A 21,104-nucleotide genomic window follows, 5' to 3' on the forward strand; every position below is an offset into this window, starting at 1 on the left:
CAAAATGATCAGATGGCAATGATGGAGCTCAAGATAAAAGAATCTTCCCTACGTATTCGTGGATTGAGAGAGAAAATTGAGGATCGGGACTTGCGAAGATATCTGATGGTTCTCTTGGCAGACTTTTTGCAAGAATCTGAAGAGGTGATTGCAGGGATGATTGTGACAGCCTACAGAATAAATTCAGCATATGCAACCAGGAATAAAGTACCGAGGGACTGCCTGGTTCAACTTTTTTCTAGAAGCCACAGACTTAATACTTAATACTCACTACAAAACACCATTGAAAGTTGGAGATGAGTCACTGAGGCTGATGAAAGAAATACCTGCAAGACTGCTGAGGAAGAGGAAGGATTTTATGGAGATTGCCCAGCGTTTAAGACTCAGTGGAATCCAATACAGATGGGAATACCCGCAGGGGGTCTCTTTTATCTTTAAGGCGAAAAGGTTCAAGTTCACGGAAGTGGATAAGGCAGACCAGTTTTTAAGAAGATATGATGCAGAACTGGTTAAGCCTCTCAAGCCAGCTAAACAAGTTCCAACTAGAGAGTCTACAGAAGAAGAAAAGGCATCTGAAGCTTCAGGTGGTGGAGATTTGCCAGTAGTTTCATCAGAGGACTCTCCAAATGAGGAACCTGAAGACTGAAGATTGAATGGATATGGGGGGTAGAGGGGGGTTGCAGAAACAGGAGTTAAGAATGTACTTACTGTGGATTTAATGGAATTTAACTGAAAATTTGATATGTTACAGGTTATATCTTGGAATGTTAATGGAATGAACTCTCCCAACAAAAGGAGGAAAATTTTTCATCATTTAAGAAAATCTAATGCTAACATTATCTGCTTACAGGAAACGCATATACTCCCTAAGGATGTTTTCAGGCTGGAACATGCGAGGTTGGGTACTTTATTTACGGCTTGTAATAGTAGTAAAAAGACTAATGGAATAGCTATGTATATACCTGCTTTATTACAACCAAAACTTATTTTTCAAGATATAGAGGGAAGAATTTTGCTGTTGGAGGTAACAATTGGTTTCCAAAAGGTATTGCTTGTGGGAATATATGCACCTAATACAAATCAAAAGGTATTTTATGAGAATTTAGCATTAATATTAGCTGAATATGCTACAGAAAAAATGATATGGATGGGGGACTTTAATGGAGTTAAGGTACCTAAGGTTGATAGATCTGGGAAAAAGAAAAAAGCTAGCAATGAAGGAAAGTTACCAGGGATTTTTGATGTTCTTACAGATCAGTGGGATATGTTTGATGTCTGGAGGTTGACACATGGTAATATGAAGCAATATACTTTTTTTTCACAGAGACATCTCACGTGTTCCAGGATAGATATGATATGGATGTCAGAGGGTCTGGTACAGAATTTAGAAAATTGTGAGATTTTACCTAGGGTGTTGTCAGACCACAACGCGGTATCAGTTAAAATTGAAATGGGAAATAGAGGTTATAAACCCTGGAGAATTAATGATTTTCTATTAAATAATAAAAAATTGTAGACAAATTGAAAACTGAAATATTAAATTATTTTAAAGAAAATATGGATAAAGGTACCAGTGAAGACATAGTTTGGGACGCTGGCAAAGCAGTAATTAGGGGATTTCTAATTCAACAAAACACAAGATATTATAGGGATAGGGAGACTAAGAAAAAATGCATATTAGATGAAATAAAGCAGGCGGAGAGATATTTAAGTAGACTGCAAGACAAAGGGGCTAAACTAGAACAACAAAATAAGATTAGAAATTGCCAACATCAATATGAATTTTTACTTGCTGAAGAAATTGAACGAAAAGTTATGTATACTAAACAAAGATTTTTTGAACATGCTAATAAACCAGGTAAGATGTTAGCTTGGCAAATTAAACAGAAAGATAAAAAATTACCAATAACTCAAATAAGAAGGGAAGGCAAGATAACAAGAGCTAAAGAGGAGATAGTAGATACATTTGTGAAATTTTATACAGATTTATATAAAAAAAAGTTAGTTTCAGAGGTAGAAATGGAAGTTTATCTTGCTAAATGGGATTGGCGAAAAATAACACAAGAAAATAAAGAATTTTTAGATTCTCCAATAACCAAGGATGAATTGGAGCAGGCTATAAAAAAAAGTAAGTTGAATAAATCTCCTGGACCAGATGGCTTTACAGCATATTATTATAAAACATTTAGAGAGCAATTAATCCCCTATCTTTTGCAAGTTATGAATTTAGGGATGACAAAAGGTATTATCCCTCAGACCTGGAAACAGGCAAATATAGCTATAATACCAAAGGTGAATTCTGACATACTGGAAGTTAAAAACTACAGACCGATTTCATTGCTAAATATTGACTACAAATTATTTGTAGCAATTTTAGCTACTAGACTAAAAGGAGTATTGAATCAATTAATACATGATGATCAAGCTGGATTTCTACCAGGAAGACTGATTAGTCAAAATGTTAGGGTGGTAATTGATCTTTTAGAATATGCGGAACAAGATACAACACCAATAGCTTTTATATTTTTGGATGCCGAAAAAGCCTTTGATAATGTTAATTGGCAGTTTATGATTAAGGTATTAGAATATATGGGTTTTGGTGATAGTTTTAAAACTGCCATAAAAAGTATATATACACATCAAACAGCTAACTTGATTGTGAATGGGTCTCTATCACCAAAGATTGAAATTCAAAGGGGAACGAGACAGGGCTGTCCTCTTTCCCCTTTACTTTTTATTATAGTATTAGAGGTCTTACTGAATAATCTTAGAAAATCTAATGATGTAGTAGGGGTAAGAATAGGGAGAAATCATTATAAACTTAAAGCTTATGCGGATGATTTAGTATGTTTTTTGATTGATCCGATTGAACAGTTTGACAGATGGAATAAAATATTGGAGGTTTATGGAAAGATTTCAGGTTTTAAAATTAATAAGGCCAAAACAAAAATTTTGGTTAAAAATATGACTCTTTCACAGCAACAAACATTGATCAAAAAGTCGGCACTCAATATTGAACATAAAGTCAAATACTTAGGTATATGGTTATCGAATAATAATCTTAACTTATTCCAGGACAATTATGCGAAACAATGGCAACAAATTAAAAAAGATCTGATAAGCTGGGAAAAGGTTCCTTTATCACTTTGGGGAAGAATATCAGTAATTAAAATGATGTTATTGCCTAAGATGTTATTTCTGTTTCAAAATTTACCAATAGTGACAGGGGTACAGACATTTGAGGAATGGAAAAAAGATATTTTGAGATTCCTTTGGGGTAAAGAGAGACATAGGATTGCATATAATAATTTAATAGAATTAAGGGAGACGGGAGGATTGGGATTACCGGATTTAAAAATGTATTACCAAGCGGCATGTTTCACCTGGATTAAAGATTGGATTCTCTTGGAGAATCCTAAATTATTAGAATTAGAAGGATATAAACTACAATTCGGGTGGCATGCTTATTTATGGTATGGGAAACAGAAAGTGAATAAGGAATTTAACTCTAATATTATCAGGAAAAACTTATTACAAGTATGGAATAAATATAAAGATGTTCTAGAAAGTAAAACTCCCGGTTGGATAAATCCTATAGAAGCTTTTATGCGAAGAGGTGCACATCTAAATTTGGACTGTGATATCTATAGAGAACTGATAGACTATAGAGATGGGACATGGATATTGAAAACGCGAGAAGAACTTCAACTAAAAGATTGGTTTATGTACTATAAACTAAATGATGTTTTTATTAAAGATAACAGATTGGGATTTAATCATACTAAGTCTAACTTTGAGATAGTATTATTGAAAGGTAATAAAGGATTGATTGGTAGGATTTATAAAGTATTTATAGAACTGAACTTAGAACAAGAAAGGATTAAACCAGTCATGTTGAAATGGATGAGAGATTTAGGATATAATATTGATTTGGAAATTTGGGAAAAGCTTTGGAAAAATGAATTTAGGTTTACTATTTCGAATGAAATAAGAGAAAATTTATATAAAATGTTTTATAGATGGTATATAACCCCGGTTTTATTAAGTAAAATGAAAAAAGATGACAAAGCGTTATGTTGGAAATGTGGTACTGATATAGGAACGTTTATGCATAGTTGGTGGTTTTGTAAAAAAATTAGGAGATTTTGGCAATTAGTTATGAATGAAACTAATAATCTTATTAAAGTAAAAATCAAGCGAGATCCCGCTTTTTGTTTATTGGGCATTCCAAATAGAGAATTGGATAAAGGTGATAGAGTCATATGTCAATATAGTTTTGCAGCAGCTAGAATTATAATTGCAAAAAAATGGAAGCAAACGATTAAACCTTCAATTAGAGAATGGAGAGAAAAATTATGGTTGTATATGCGGATGGCCAAAATTACAGCATCTTTACATGGTAAAGATATGGAGGAATTCAAAATTATGTGGTCAAAGGCCGCTGCATACTGGGATAAATCGGCAAAAACGGATTTTAAAAATATAGTTAACGAATTATAGTATAATGTGATTTTAATCAATGTATAATAATGTGATTTTTTCTAATTGTCACTACACCCCATCGGAAGTCCATTGGTGAAGGGCACTGTGGTGGGTGGTGGATTTTTGAAGTAGGGCGTAATATATATATTCTTATATGTATAACAAATTAACAGTGTAATAACAGAATTGTACGCTCTATGTATGTTTGTATTTTTTTTATTATTATTATTTTCTTTTTATTATTATGTATTTTTCCTTCTTCTTTTTTTGGATTTATTATAAAAATCAATAAAAAAAATAGAATAATCAGCAGAACACTGCAAAAAAAAAATCTGCCAATTTGAGTGTTTCCAGAGAATCCCTCTTGATATGTGATAACAGCTGGGACCCTTGTATTTACAGATTCGTCTGTCCCGACACATCCCCAAAACAGCTTTATGCTCGGGCACGGCTGGAAACAACCTCCTAGTGGCCCCTGGCCCCAAGACTATCCAGCTGTCCTTGGGCAGGGTCAGGGCCTTTTTGGCTGTGGCCCCTACCTGGTGGAACTCTCTTTTTAATGAGCCTTGCGGGACTTAGCTCAGTTTCGCAGGGCTTGTAAGACGGAGATGTTCCGCCAGGCCTATGGTGGAGGGCAGCGACTGTATCATGGAGTGGCTGGCCTGCACTGCTGGCCCCTTCCTTGGACTTCCCCTTTCTCCTGCACTCGCCTCTTAATTAATTCATAGGGTTGCCAACCTCCAGGTGCTAGCTGGAGATCTCCTGCTATTACAACTGATCTCCAGCCAATAGAGATCAGTTCCCCTGGACGAAATGGCCGGGTTGGCAATTGGCCTCTATGACATTGAAGTCCCACCCCTCCCCAAACCCTGCCCTCCCCAGGCTCCGCCCACAAAATCTCCAGGTATTTCCCAACCCCGAGCTGGCAACCCTATTAATTCATGTCACCAGCACCAATTAAGTGTTAGGATTTTACCAATGTTTCCGGATGTGTGCGGCATCAACCAGTGATAAAATGTATTGCCCATACAAAATATATCCAGAAACACTGGTAATTTTATACCAGATTTTTGTGTGAGCAAGTGTCCAAAGATCCAAGGTTTGTGTTAATAGTTAACATCAGGCCGAACAAGATATAAGGTTTTCTATTTTCAGATAAAAATACCTTCCGGATGTGTCTTTAATAATCATGTTTCGTATTTATGACCACCAAAGAAGGCCCAATAGGCTGAAACATGTATGGTCCTGCATCGGTCAATTATAATGAGCATACCATCGACTTTCTTAGAGATCTTTGTAACAGCTTATATTGATGTTTCTCGTCTATTTCAAAACCTGTAGCTGCTCGTAAGTGTCTCGGCTGCCGGATTTACAGTCTTGCAGGCCCAGCAGGAACCCCGATTCTTCACTGGTTGCTTTGAAACTCTCGGCTGCCTTGTCAAGGAGCACGAGGAGAAACGTGTCTGACTGGAAGGTAGGAAGCCCCCCCCCCCTTGCTCGTGCAAAACAACCACAGGCAGTGTTTTGCATGCTGAGATCTTCTAAAGATTTATCATGAAATTACCATTGGCCTGCTGAATAGCAATATTCTGGAGAAAGCTTACAGTTAATAAATTATGCAAATCCACTTGCATTGTCAGACAAGTAGGAGGCTGCTAGATTTTGCAAAATAGCCGCATGTAATCTTTTGGCTAACTGCTATTTAGAAAGTTGTGTTTACTGTGCTGTTGTCTAGTCACTGCCATTCTCTGTTTGATTCTGCCCACCCTCAACTGGATTATCTAGATCAGGGGTGTCAAACTTATTTGTTACAAGGTCTGGATATGATATAAATGTCACTTGGTTGGGCTGGGCCACGCCTCTCCAGCCCAGATAGGGAGCTGGAGGTAGGGTTGCCTGGTCCCTCTTCACCACTTGCGGGAGGTTTTTGGGGTGGAGCCTGAGGAGGGCATGGTTTGGGGAGGGACTTCAGTGCCAAAGTGGCCATTTTCTCCAAGTGAACTGATTGGCTGGAGATGACTTGTAATAGCAGGAGATCTCCTCCAGACAGTACCTGGAGGTTGGCAACCCTAGCGGGTGGGGGTGGCGGCTGCCTCAGCTGGTGAGCCCACAGCGGGCTTGCCAGCTGAGATGGGGACTGGGAGGGGGGCTGCCTTGGCTGGCAATCCTGGAGTGGGTTCACCAGCCCTGATCGAGAGTGGGGAGGAAGTGGCTGCCTTGCAGGCCATATAAAAGCTCTCAAGGGGCCGGATCCGGCTTGCAGGCTGAATGTTTGACACCCCTGATTGAGATGCTGGGACACGCTTCCCTCTATGTGCAACATCAGGCCACTGAACTGATTTCTACCGTGCCCGGAGACAAAAAGACATTCAGCCAGGCAAGGCAGTTCCTAATCCCATCATGGTGACTGGAGTGGAATGGTTGCCCCAGCATCTGGTTATCAGATAATTCATCAGGGATACCCAGAGACTGCCCTCACCTGCACGGCCCAGGCTAGCCTGATCTCACCAGATCTCAGAAGCTCAGCAGGGTTGGCCTTGGTTAGTAGTTGGATGGGAGACCACCATGGACGGTGGTCGCGACACCAGGGTCAGTACACAGAGGCAGGCAATGGCAAACCACCTCCCAGAATCTCTTGCCTTGAAAACCTTCAGGGTGGCCATAAGTCGGCCGTGACTTGACAGCATTTTCCACCACCGCTACACCCAGTGATTAATCAGCACCCCTTTAGCCAGAACCAGAACCTGTCCATTTCCCAAAGGGTTTCCTGTCACATTGTTGTCTCAGTGATCCAATTTAGCTTGTATGAATTGCCTGCCCAGGCCCCACTTTTCTGATCAAGGCCAAACATCCCTTTCCAAACTACCTGTGGGGCTCTTTCTGCCCCAGGTCCAATGTTTGCCCCCTCTCTTGCATGTGCGCCTACTGCTAGAGGGCCAACTAGGGGAGTTGCAACACCAGGATCCTTCACCTCTCCGCTGACCTCTGCTCCTCAGCACCCTGAGCAGGATCTGCTACCACATCCCTCATCTGCTTCTGGGCCCTCTCTAAATAACCCTGGGCCCTCTTGGCCATTTCCACCCCACTCAGGTGACCTAGAAGCCCTCAAGATTGAAGGAAAGGTCTCATTCGCCCAAGTCCTCCTGCCCCCATCCACCTGGCTTTATGCCAGATGTCTCTCCTTATCATAGGGTTGCCAGGTCCCTCTTCGCCACCGGTGAGAGGTTTTGGGGCGGAGTCTGAGGAGGGTGGGGTTTGGGGAGGGACTTCAATGCCATAAAGTCCAATTGCCAAAGAGGCCATTTTCTCCAGGGGAACTGATCTCTATCGGCTGGAGATCAGTTGTAATAGTAGGAGATCTCCAGCTAGTACCTGGAGGTTGTAGTATTAAAAAATTGCCTTGTGCTTAATTAACAGAGTTAAAGGAAAAATGCAAGCACTGATGGCTACGAAGCAATTCAACATACACTTTATATATATTCTCCCGGAAGAATCTACCCGGTGAAACTTCCAACATATTTCGGGATTTAATTGTATTTTGTTCTGTTCTACAATAATTTTATTTGGGTTTATATAACCGCCAAGTTGTAAACATTGTAAATATATATAAAGTGTATGTTGAATTGCTTCATAGCCATCAGTGCTTGTATTTTTCCCTTAGTACCTGGAGGCTGGCAACCCTACCTTTTCACCTCTCCGCAGGATTGCCTCTTACTTCAGAGGGCCCGCCTGCCGCTTCCAGCCCCATGACTGCGAGGTTGCTTCTTTCCTCAGGAGCCAACCCTACAGCCTGCCTGCTGCCCCATCTCCCAGGGGCCCACCCTAGTTGTGCCGTTGCTGAGGGAGGTGATGCCAGGGCAGCCTCATTCCTGACCAAGTGAAGACAGGCTGGTGTAGGGTTGCCAACCTACAGGTACCAGCTGGAGATCTCCTGCTAATACAACTGATCTCCAGCAAATAGAGATCAGATCACCTGGAGAAAAATGGCCGGTTTGGCAATTGAGCACTATGGCATTGAAGTCCCTCCCCAAACCCCGCCCTCCTCAGGCTCCACCGCAAAAACCTCCCACCGGTGGTGAAGAGGGACCTGGCAACCCTAGGCTGGTGCCATCCCAATGGATAGGGTTGCCAACCTCCACATAGTAGCTGGAGATCTCCTGCTATTACAACTGATTGCCAGCCGATAGAGATCAGTTCACCTGGAGAAAATGGCCGTTTTGGCAATTGATGCTTATATATCATACTACCTTCTATGGCACTGAAGCCCCTCCCCTCCCCCAAACCCCCGCCCTCCTCAGGCTCCGCCCCAAAAACCTCCCGCAGGTGGCAAAGAGGGACCTGGCAACCCTACCAATGGAGCACGGCCTGGCTATAGAGCTCTAAGAGAACTGTGACTGGCCCAAGGTCACACAGCAGGCTGCAAGTGGAGGAGTAGGGAATCGAACCCGGTTCTCCAGATTAGAGGTCGCCACCGCTCTTAACCACTACACCATGCTGGCTCTCTAGCTTCCCCCGTTCTATGACGTTCCTGATGTTCCCTTCCTGGGAAAAGAACACCCTTCCCAAAAGCATTGAACTCAAGGCAGATAACCCATGTGGAAACGGCCATAAATCTTCCTGCTGGGACCATTTTCAGCAGCATGGGCAGATTGTGTGTTGCAGGAGCAGGGGCTGGTGTAGACTACACAAACATTACAGGGAGAATTTGGGACATGGAATTGCAGAAAATAAATGCTGGAACGAATAAGATCTGCTCACCTACCTTTTTTGGCCTTTCCTTCCCTAAAAGAACAATGGCCGAATATTTCTCCAATTTAGTCCATCCCTCCTAGCGCAGAGCCCTTCATGTTGGCCAGATTTAAATACATTTCCACCAGCCATAGTTTCGGGTAGATATAGGGGTATTCCTCGGAACAAAAGACTATGCAGCTGTAAGTTGAAAGAGCCAGAATCAGTAGAGCATATTCTCTTATATTGTCTCCTATATTATAGACAACGTCTAGAAGGAATCAACCCTCACCTTATGTCCTTAAAAGATTCAGCGCGTGATGGCATCAAATTTTTATTATTGGATAGGATACCCGCTGTCTCCGAACACGTGGCAGAGTTTCTGGCGATGGTTATTTAAAAATAAAGGGTAAGGAAATAAATAAATAATAAAACCAGCTGTGACAATCTACAGACACTGGGAAACAATATATAAAAGGGTGCTGGTGTTAGCTAGGCTGTGTGGTAGGCCCACTGTTGTATGGAAGAATGTATTATTACAACATTTAAAAGTGAAGAGATATATGCGAGACCCTTTTGAGTGAGTATGGACTTTTGTGTATTTCTGTTACTACTATTACTATTTTTGTGCCAATAAAGATGACTGAAACTGAAACTGATGGACTTCACAAACAATTTGTTATTATCACAGCTGAAGGTACTACCCGGTCCTGCTTGTTTATTTAGACAAAAGACTCACTCCATTCGGTGGGACTCACCCGCAAGGGTGCAAGGAAGTGGAGCCACGGTTTCCTTCAGGAATCATGGGAAGGGGATGGACCTCTAAAGTTCCTTACAGGACACACAATTTGCTTTTGTGTGACGGCACTGCTAGCCCTCATACTTAGGAAAAGAGTGTAGAGCTTACCTGTAACTGTTGTTCATCGAGGGAAGGGATGCTCCCACCCCTTGGTCATGTGTCGGTTTAGGCTGGAAGAGCTGAAGTTAGCCGGGGCAGGGGGCACTCCTAGAGCTGTAGAAAGCAACAGAAAACTAACAAAGTCACACCTCCACGTGTCTGCAAAGAAACCATAAAGATGAATGCATGAATTTGCTTTGGAGGAGCTCCATGTGTTATTGTGTAATGTAACCTTTGTGTTTGCAGCTGAACACGCGCACGCATGAGCACTGTTACACCACCGTGTGTCTGGGAACCTGGGCCCAATCAGATTTCCCAGACATGTGCATGGCCTGTATTTCTAGGGTCGCCAGGTCCCTCTCCGCTATCAAAAGGGAGGTTTTTTAGGTCGAGCCTGAGGAGGGCAGGGTTCAAGCAAGTTGAAGGTAGTATGATATAGAAGCATCATTGCCCAAGATAGGCACGCTCATTCTATTTATAAGTTTTTCAGATTTTTTCCTTTAAAAAACAAAAAAACAAAGGAACAGTGGGGAAAAGAAAATGAGTATGTATTTCCACTGGCAACAATTGTGCCTTTGATTATCTTAGAAACTATTGTCTATCACCAGACAACATGAGCTTATGATGTGTAAAATTCTGACAGCGTGTAACCCTCAGTACCTTCAATCAACAAAGCAACATTATTCATTGGTTAGAGAGCAGGTAAAGATACATGTTCGATCTGGTAGCCAAGTCTAATGGTGTACACAAATTAGATGAATTGTGTGACGCAAAATGCCTGAACCTCATTCTTTCCTTAGCACCTGCTCATTCCCTGCCCGTGGTAGATCCCCTATCTACCATCTAATATCTCCGAGATTTACTTTCCATAACAAATTTTCCTATTTTACAAATGCAATCAATATTTATTTTTGGTTTATAATGAAGTCACACTCCAACTATATTCAATAAAATGTGTTCTCCACAATCATTTTTACAGTCTCCTTAAAGGTTTACCAATGTCTCATTTTTACTGAAAATATCGACAATTATGGGAAAACATTTCAGACATCACCATGATTTAACATAAAAAATACTCATCAGATTGTGCTTCACATCCATGAAAATTCTCAGCCTTGTAAACCACCTTTTTAGAGCAGTAAAAGTATTCACAATACAATCTCCTAGTAGTAAAATCTATACATACTATTGCACATGAACAAGAGAAGAGTCCCAAAGGAAGAATCAATGATTTATTAACCTAACCTTTTGCCTATACCATGGCAACAAACAGAAAATCCCGATTTTTCTTTCCAGTACTCACATGGCACAGAGAAAAAAGGGTAGAAATGGCGGGAAAGGGAACTGGAAAGCGCACTCTGAGAAACGAGACTGTGAGCAAACGAAATCAGAAATTCGTAAGCATACAAACAGCATATCTGTACAAATATATAGTGATGAAGCATGCTCCTTGTGTGTGTTCTTTTTCAACGAGTCTTGAATTTACCAATAGCGCTTAACCCCCCTCTGCAATATCAGGGATGTTGACGACAGAAGAACACAAAATTGTCCTGTGCATATTAACTGACTTGCTGTAACTTGATTTTGCTCTCTTCACACAGTCTTCAACTTTTTTTTTTATTTTTGGCCTTTTAAATTTTCTTATTTGATGACCCCCCCCCCATCTAACGGTTTGATTCCCAAACTGGGGGCAGCAGATCGACAATATTTTGCAGACTCCTGGTTAAGTGTGTGTGTGGGGAGAGAAGATTGCTAACAAGCCTGTAGGAAAGTATAGCCTTTTGGCATCAGAACTCTTATCCCCTGGAAACGGGGCCTGTGCTATGTTTGTGAGAAAAACCGGCATAGTAATCAGCAGAGGAAAAGCGTAGTAAACTTACAGGGAGTCTCTCTGTTGGGTGTGACTTAGACAACTCTTCCCCCTCCTGGCCAGGTTAGGAAGATACCTTTGTCACAGACGAGGCCACTGAAATGGATTAGATCAGGGGTTCCCAAATTGTGCTCCACAGAGCACTTGGTGCTCGCGAAACATCTCCTAGTGCTCCGTGAAGCGATTGGAAAGAAAAATACTACTGTTATTCGGTTTTGTATATAGGTCTAAGTGAAAATTAGTGCTCTGCGACGAATTTCTCTCTTGAGAAGTGCTCCATGAGTCAAAACGTTTGGGAACCTCTGGATTAGATGAACGGGTTGCAAAGTCTCCACACAGTTGGTTTTCCATTTAAGGATTACATGTTTCTTTTTTTTAAAGTTCACTCTAGAACAAAGTAGCATGTCTTGAAGAAATCTGCTTGGGGACAGCTCTCTTCCCTTTCCTTGTCGCTGTGGGTCTGGAACGGTCACAAGCTTGTCAACAAAATTAGAGCTTGAGTTCTATTGGCACTGAGGGGGTTTCTACAAGGACACTTATCATGAACAACGATAAATCAGAGATAAATATAGAAAGCCAATTATTTTTACAATACCGGAAGGCCAATAAAGTGGCAAAATAAAAAAATAACAGAAACGTCACTTAGTGACAGAACAATTTGCATCCACAGCTGTGTTCCAGCGCTTATCAAAGCCAAGTCCTGCTGGAGTCAAAAGTCACTGCTGAGCGGGGACCAGAACAGGTGCATGGAGCTCAAGCAATTACTGGAAAGCTCCCCTGAAAGACATGTGTTTTAAATGTATCTGAGCTGATTCCGTTGTTTCTTTCACCTCTGAACCCTAACCCAAATCCAACCCATACGCCGGCTGGCAGATGACATGACCTTCTTTCGAAACCAGGCAGACTTCCTATGGGAAATCTGGTTTGATGCCTTTACTAGGGACTTGTTTCCATAATATAAATGGTACGACGTGATTTCGAAAAGCAGCTTTCTAGTCTCATCATTAACCTGGAGACCTGCGAGGAACAACAGACTATACAACTCTTCGCGCAGAAAAATGTGGGTTTGCATGAAAAGACTTATATTAGGATAAATTGACAGCTTGAGAGACAGCCCAGGCTATGAAGGATATTGATTCATTTGAAGCCAAATATAACTTACTGAGAATACCTACAGGCTGGAGAGGTTTTCGCTCTGTGGGAACCTCCAGCCAATTACTACTGAAAACATGCCGTACTGCACTGGGCACACCACGTACAGGAGAAAGAAGCACGTGGTTCCTATGGGGAAAGAGAAGTTTCTCCAGCAATATCCTGGCAGCAGAAACATCCAAACCTTCTTCTCGTATCAAAATAACTTGCTAAGAGCCAGACTTTATATATTATTGCAAGTAAAACTTGATGCCTGTTGTATAAATGGAAATCGTTAGCTAATTTCTGGCCTCATTTTAAAGTACACTAACATATCAATACAGAACTTGGAGTTGAAAACTGGAAAAAGCACAGGGGGAATCCAGCCCTGTGTTTATAGTTAAGCCTAATTTTTCCTAATATGACACATCAGAGTCTATCAACAGATTCTGACAGCACATCAAATGACTCAGAATCTCTTTTGTGGCTTTTAAAAAGGGGCTGATGAATAATAATTATATAACAAATGGGTTTTTAAAGAGTTTTTGCCTAAGGCTTGTAATACTAAATTAGCGAAACCGCTTTTCAGTGGAATAGGCAAAATGTTGCTTCATGTTATCAATTAGGCAGTGCCTTTTGATAATTTTTGAATTAATTTGTGAAAGTGTAAACACGTCTCTACCTGAAATTGCATGATTTACGTGAAGTCTGCCTGATTCACAACACTGGCAACTGCTTCATCTAATTAATGAAATAAGCAAAGGTTATTCAGGTTTGTGAAACCGAATGAACGAAGCAAGACCTCTGGCCTGACTCATTAATTTGCCACGGCACTGCCTAATTAGCTGCATAATACACAAAGTTGATGTTTTTTTGAATCAGGCAGCTTGAGTTTCATCAAATAGAAAAGCTTCATGGATTAGACAAAGATACTGCTGATTTTATGAGGCAGAGACTGATCGATTTCTGAATGTTTCGTGAGTTAGGTATGGTACTGCACTTTCACAAGTTGGGAAAAGACTTTGCTTTACTTACAAATCAGGTAATGACGCTGCCTGTTTTAATAATATGAAGAAGAAGAAGAAGAAGAAGAAGAAGAAGAAGAAGAAGAAGAAGAAGAAGAAGAAGAAGAAGAAGAGTTGGTTTTTATATGCCGACTTTCTCTACCACTTAAGGGAGACTCAAACCGGCTGACAATCTCCTTCCCTTCCCCTCCCCACATCAGACACCCGAGAGGTAGGTGGGGCTGAGAGAACCCTAACAGAGCTGTAACTTGGCCAAGGTCACCCAGCTGGCTTCATGTGTAGGAGTGGGGAAACAAATCTAGTTCACCAGATTAACCTCCGCTGCTCATGTGGAGGAGTGGGGAATCAAACCCGGTTCTCCAGATCACACTCCACCACTCCAACCACCATTCTTAACCACTACACCACGCTGGATGGGCTGTGGCTAAGTGGTAGAGCATCTACTTGACATGCAGAAGGTCCCAGGTTCAATCCCCGGCATCTCCAGTTAATGAGGCTAGGCAAGTAGGTGATGTGAAAGACCTCTACCTGAGACCCTGGAGGGCCACTGCGGGTCTGAGTAGACAATAATGACTTTGGTGGACCAAGGGTCTGGTTCAGTTTAAGGCAGCTTCATGTGTTCATGTGTTCAAGAAGAGTTGGTTTTTATATGCCAACTTTCTCTACCACTTAAGGAAGAATCAAACTGGCTTACAATCACTTTCCCTTCCCTTCCCCACAACAGACACCCTGTGAGGTTGGTGGGGCTGAGAGACTGTGACTAGCCCAAGATCGCCCAGCTGGCTTCATGTGTAGAAGTGGGGAAACAAATCCAGTTCACTACATTAGCCTCCGCCGCTCATGTGGAGGAGTGGGGAATCAAACACGGTTCTCCAGATCAGAGTCCACCTGAAGCATTCTGATTTCCCTCGGAGAGTCCTTGCAGAATTCACAGCTTTTATGAGCAAAGTCCATGAATGGGAAGGATCTTGTGAGTCCCCAGGAGAAGAGCAAGCAGAAAAAGATGTCAAGAATAAAAAAGCCAGAAAGAGCAATGTGAAATGCATCCTGATAAAGGTGACAAGAAACAAACAAACAAACAGAGCAAAGGTGAGGTGCAGCCAAGACTAAAGCCAGGTAGGAAGCTAGCAAGCAGGTAGTGCATGAGCACAGACAGAGGCATGTGCTGGAAAGTGCAAAACCCTCACGCTAGGTAGACTGTTGTTCAGAACAGAGTTGGGTTTGACTTGGAAACATTTGTGCTCAGGGCATTTCCAATCAGGAGATCCACAGGAAGGGCAAGCCAGGCTGGAGTTCAGGATTACCCTGGGCATTTCGTGATCAACCTGGGCAGAGGTAGACCTGATTCACACAGACCAAGCAGTAGTTTGTGTTTTTCGTACATGCGTAAGTCCAAGCTGTTCTCACAGCCTGGTCTTCAGGGCCACCATTAGCTACCATCGAAAGAACAACATGAACCCGCACATCTGAGGAAACAGGAAACTTACGGGCGAGACCTGCTTGTGGTAGAAGCTGATGGAGCAATAATAGCGTCTCCTAATTTCTTGGTGCTGTGCCTATTGAACACATGAACACACAAAGCTGCCTTCTACTTGGTCCATCAAAGTTAGTATTGCTTACTCGGACTGGCAGGGTCTCAGGCAGAGAAAGGTCTTTCACATCACCTACTTGCCTTTAACTGGAGATGCCGGGGATTGAATTTGGGACCTTCTGCATGCCAAGCAGAGGCTCTGTCACTGAGCCACAACCCCTCCCCACTATTCCATCACTCCATTCCATTTACTCAAAATGTCTACATAGCATATTGGCTTTTAGACAGGAACCTATTCTGTCAGTGATTCCGGGCATCTATCGCCTTATCCCACCAACTTCCTGACACTCTTTCAATTTCCTGTCCCGTTCTGGCCTTCTGAATAGTTCACTTTGCCACTGTAGTGGCTTACAAAAACAACAAATAAATTTGTTTTCCAACTATGGTTGGTAACCAACAATGACACAGGTAGCTGTTAAAGCAAGATGCTTTACATCAAATGCAAAACTGTTGGGATTTCACAAAAATGTTTAATATTAGCCTGAAAGTGGATCCAGTCTTTGAAAAAAAAGAGGAGTAGCTCATCCCAAAACTCAGTTCTGCATGCTACAGGAAGGATTTGCTGATCCTGGTTTCTTTGTTTTCTAGCTGATTAGTAGACACATGTAAAGTCACTCAAATATGAAAGCGAGCATTTTGAAACAGAGAGTTAAAAAGGAGTAAAACTGCTTTGAAAATCCAGCTTTGAAGAACTATAGGGTAATCTTGAAGACTGTGATAAAACAAATGAAAACAAGAAGTCACCTATAAGTATTTTAAACCAAAGGGATGAAAAAAAAATCCATGTAAACTTAAATGTGACAAATTTTGACATCTGAAGGCAATTGAATTTATGTAAAAAATAAAGGGTCTTTGATTTTTTTTGAAATTGAAACTGCAGTGACAGTTGCCAAAGCTTGGTGGCAGAATTTGATCACTGACATAAACTTTTGGGCTTTTATTACCTGCGCTTCAACGTCTGACCATAAAAATTAAAGATTTATCACTGAGATCCACATTTTCATCAGAATTCCCAACAGAAATCTGTAAATACCGCCTCTTACCTTCTTCTCAGTGCTGAAGAATCTACCTACTGATGCAATGTGAAAGAATTAAAGGCTCGAGATCTTCGAGGCACAGAAAGATCCCTGATCTAGCACTATAGTCTTTCATTATTTATCCTTGCCTGAGGCATGAGAGTGTTTTCAAGACATCCTATGGAAGGAAATAATGTCTGTATTGCACAAAAATATCTGTCCTCAAGAGAAGTTTTGCATTCACATTTGAGAGATGTATAAAGTTAAACATTTTACTACTCTGTACTCCAAACGGACTGTATACTGGGATTAAATAAAGAAAAATGTTATCAGCCTGTTGCCCTAAGTTCCCAGACCATCTATAGCAAAGCTTCTTAAACTGTGGGTCTCGACCCCATATGGGGTCGCATAACTAAATGTGGGGGTCGCAAAAAATTTGGCAACAGTAAAATTTCTTTATGATTTATTATCAGTAAATGTTTGATTTGTATACCTATTCTATATACCTATATACCTGGGGTCACGTGAAAATTTCTCAGGTGAAAAGGGGTCATGAGTGGAAGAGGTTTAAGAAGCCCTGATCTATAGGATTTCCAAAATGTAGACCAATAATTGTGTCATTCTGTGCAGTTGACTTGACAAAGATCATAAACAGGATTAAGGTTGTTGGTAAGTTCCCTTCACTTTCATTTCTTCATATCCCATTATCATACAAGGAACATATCCTTACATGAAGGCCTGTCCAAATAACTGAGAAACAGCATGTTTTTCTCTGTTACATTCATCACAAATGTAAATAGTACAATTTACAAAGAACAACATGACCAACCTTGGCAAATCATTACACATAAGTGAAACAGACAATGCAACACGATTTTTAATTTCCCCCATGTTTCCAAGTTTTAGTAGTGCATTCTGCCATAAGGAAAAACCATCAACATCGAGGCAAGAACAATGTGCTAATAGGCCAGGCCTTTTAAAGGTGGCTCGTTTTAAATAATGAACTCTAACAGACAACTGAATAACACTGCTTTAGGTGTATTGGAAAAAAAACTTAAAATATTGTACTCTTAAATGACAAAATCTACAAAAACATAAAACGTTGTAGAGCAGCTGAGATGCTCTCTTTTAGCTGAACAACAGGAGTTCTGTTCACCGGTGAGCAATTAAGACAGCAGTCTTAAACCGCTCTAGTCAGTATGCTACTCAGGTCTATTCAGTGGAGCTTACTCCCAAGAAAGTGTTCTTAGGATTGTACTGCAAGTTCAACAAACTGTCAATATAAGTGTGTACACAGAAGGCAAATTCACCAGTGTTCCACTTGACTATTATAATCCTCAGTAACAGTTATTTCTTCTTGTCCCTCCTTTCGCCATTCACGAACCTTCTGCTCGCGCAACATTTTTCGTTCCTCCCGTCGTTTCTGACGATTTTGCTCGTGCTCTTCTTGTTTGGCGTACTGAAAGCGCTGCAGAAATAGGTCTTTAGCAAATTCATATAGCTGCATGTCCAAGAAGTTCAGCTCTTCTATATGCTTCCGCACCAAGTCACTGATATCCACATTAGAGGCTCGCGTGATGTTGTACTGAGTGAAAGGGGAGATAAACTCCAGGTTAAATGTCCTCTCGAAAAGGTACTGAGTTTTCCTCTGAAACTCTGTGAGTCCAAAGAAGGCCATGTTTTTCAGGTTGTTCTTGGCGCTTTGCAGAAGGATCAGATTTCTTTCACTCTCGTTCATAAAGGTCAAATTATAACAGCCAACCAGGCTGAGGTCTGCCAGCATGCGCACCTGGCGGTTGTTAGCCAGGTTATGGCTACAGTTCATGAACTCCTGTAAGTTGACCCCAGACCAGTCATCTCCTAGGTAACACATAGGCAGCTCTTCTGGTGTGGGGCTCCTCCCGTCACACATGTGGAGGGAAGTCTTCCATGTCGCTCCTCTTTGGACATGTTTCCACTCGCTCAAGTACCGTGATACAGGGTCCCTCAGCATTGTAATGTAATAGAAGTTCCTGAAATATGGAAGAAAGTGTATTAGAAACAGTGTTGTTTTCTTTAATTAGTCAAACAAATGTCTGTGATGGGCTTATGTTCTACACTGGGTTGTGATATCACTCCAGCTCAAAGGATTTAAGCTGCAGAACAGGAATAGGGGGCAGAACCTGCTTTGCTAACTTGAGTTTGTTCAGCTTCCCTATATATACTTTTCTCTAAGATACACAGAAGTCAATTTTTGTAACACAAATGTTAGGGCCTATCCTTCAGCATTTAATATCTAGCCAGTGCAACAGAGTCATTAGAATGATATTTTATATTTCTTTTTGTTTTCTTAATTGCCTGACTTTTGGCTTTACTTTTCTTCAACGAATGTTAATTTTGTATTTAAAAGCTTGTTCTTTGCTATGAAATTCAGAACTCTTGCACCTATTAAAACAACAAAATCTAGCACTTGATATAACACAAAGAAATAAATGTTACAAATTGGGAAACCACCACAGCTACATAAGAAATCCCCATCCAAGATACAACTTTTGTCAAGAACAATGACAGAAAAATATGGTCATACAGTGGAACTTAGTACTGCCTCAGCATGATTTTGTTCTTCATCATATGGGGAGAAAAGTGAGGCAAAGGTGGTATCATCTGGAAAGAGTAAAGAAGCCTGAAGTATGGCATACACTATTTACTTCAAAAATTGGTTGTTATTTGTGGACAGAAAACAAGGGAGTGAAACCTGACCTATTTTTAAAGGTAGGGGGTCAGAATGTATCCGGGCATTAGAAGTTGTTAGTCCGACTCCTTCACCATTTGCTTCCCTTCAACCCAATAGTCTTGATTGTTAGTTCACCCACTTCAGAGAACCACCTCTCTGTCTTCTTCCTCCACTCTTTTTCGTATGTATCCTAGGACAAATCTGCCCAATCCTTCTCTCATCTTCTATAAAAAAGCCTATGTTGGTCCCAAGGAAACTCGAGCTATTTTCTCCAGAAGATTTTTGAGGGCAGTTATATAAAAAGCAATATACTATGCAAAATATGGCTTTGTAATTCACCCCAGCATGGCATAGTGGTTAAAGTGTCGGACGAGGATCTGAGAAACCCAGGTTACATTCCCCACTCTGCCATGGAAATTTGCAGGTTGGCCTTGGGTCACATACTCTCAGTCACATACTCTCAGCCTTGACTCCGGCAAGTATTTGGATGGGAGACCTCCAAGGAATACCAGGGGTGTGACGTGGAGACAGGCAATGGCAAACCACCTCTGAACGTCTCTTGCCTTGAAAACCCTACAGGGGTCTCTATAAATCAGCCGTGACTTGACTGTAAAATATACACAATTCACCCCAATAAAAAAAAAATTTAAATTAAGGTGGGTCTCAATGTTCTCCTTTCCTCAATGGCCTATAAACACACTATAAAAGGGAGTAGCATACAGTTGGCACCCATTTATACCTCCTTGCAAAGCACAGCTGTTGAACTGTCCAGCCAGGATGTGGTTAGGCTCACACTTTTTAACCATCTTACCACCATCAACTATTATTTATAGTGCAATGCTAAGATAGGTATACACCAATCAGAATACTCTGGTTAATGTTTTAGTCCCAGCCTTCCAAGTTCCTCGCACTTCTCCTGAAATGACTATTTTCTCCAATAGCTTAGGAAGCAGGGAGCAGACAGAATCATAGAATCGGAAGGGGCCATACAGGCCATCAAGTCCAACCCCCTGCTTAATGCAGGATCAGCCTAGAGTGTCCCTGACAAGTGTTTGTCCAGCTTCTGCTTAAAGACTGCCAGTGAGGGGGAGCTCACCACCTCCCTAGGTAGCTGATTCCACTGTTGAACAACTCTTACTGTAAAAAATGTTTCCTAATATCCAGCCAGTACCTTTCCGCCCACAATTAAAACCCATTATTTTGAGTCCTATCCTCTGCTGCCAACAGGAACAGCTCCCTGCCCTCCTCTAAGTGACAGCCCTTCAAATACTTAAAAAGAGCAATCATGTCCCCCCTCAACAGCCTCTTCTCCAGACTAAACCTTCCTAACTCCCTCAGCCTTTCCTCGTAGGTCTTGGTCTCCAGGCCCCTGATCATCCTCATTGCTCTCCTCTGCACCCGCTCGATTCTGTCCACATCTTTTTTGAAGCAAGGCCTCCAGGACTGCACACAAGGGCGGCCTGACCAACACAGTGCACAGCAGAACTATGACATCTTGTGATTTGGATGTTATGCCTCTGTTGATGCATCCCAATATCACATTAACCTTTTTTTCAGTACCCTGGACCGTATATTACTCTATACTGAAAGCCCAAGACACCTCTTGTATCACAACAAAAATGACAGAAAACTATGTGCTTTGATTAGCTG

The 21,104-nt window shown here is 41.4% G+C and overlaps 1 protein-coding gene across 1 annotated transcript in view; it reads right to left on the reverse strand.

The window, feature by feature from the left end:
- Positions 1-18,009: 18,009 nt before the first annotated feature.
- Positions 18,010-21,104, reverse strand: part of HS6ST3 (heparan sulfate 6-O-sulfotransferase 3) — a 160,130-nt gene continuing 157,035 nt past the window's right edge. Inside the window, exon 2 of the mRNA XM_056861919.1 lies at positions 18,010-18,753. Within this exon, the coding sequence (XP_056717897.1) occupies positions 18,048-18,753 (706 nt within the window). The 3' untranslated portion in view covers positions 18,010-18,047. The remainder of the gene's footprint in view (positions 18,754-21,104) is intronic.

This window comes from Euleptes europaea, chromosome 16, assembly GCF_029931775.1.
Source record: "Euleptes europaea isolate rEulEur1 chromosome 16, rEulEur1.hap1, whole genome shotgun sequence".
Taxonomy (NCBI): domain Eukaryota; kingdom Metazoa; phylum Chordata; class Lepidosauria; order Squamata; family Sphaerodactylidae; genus Euleptes; species Euleptes europaea.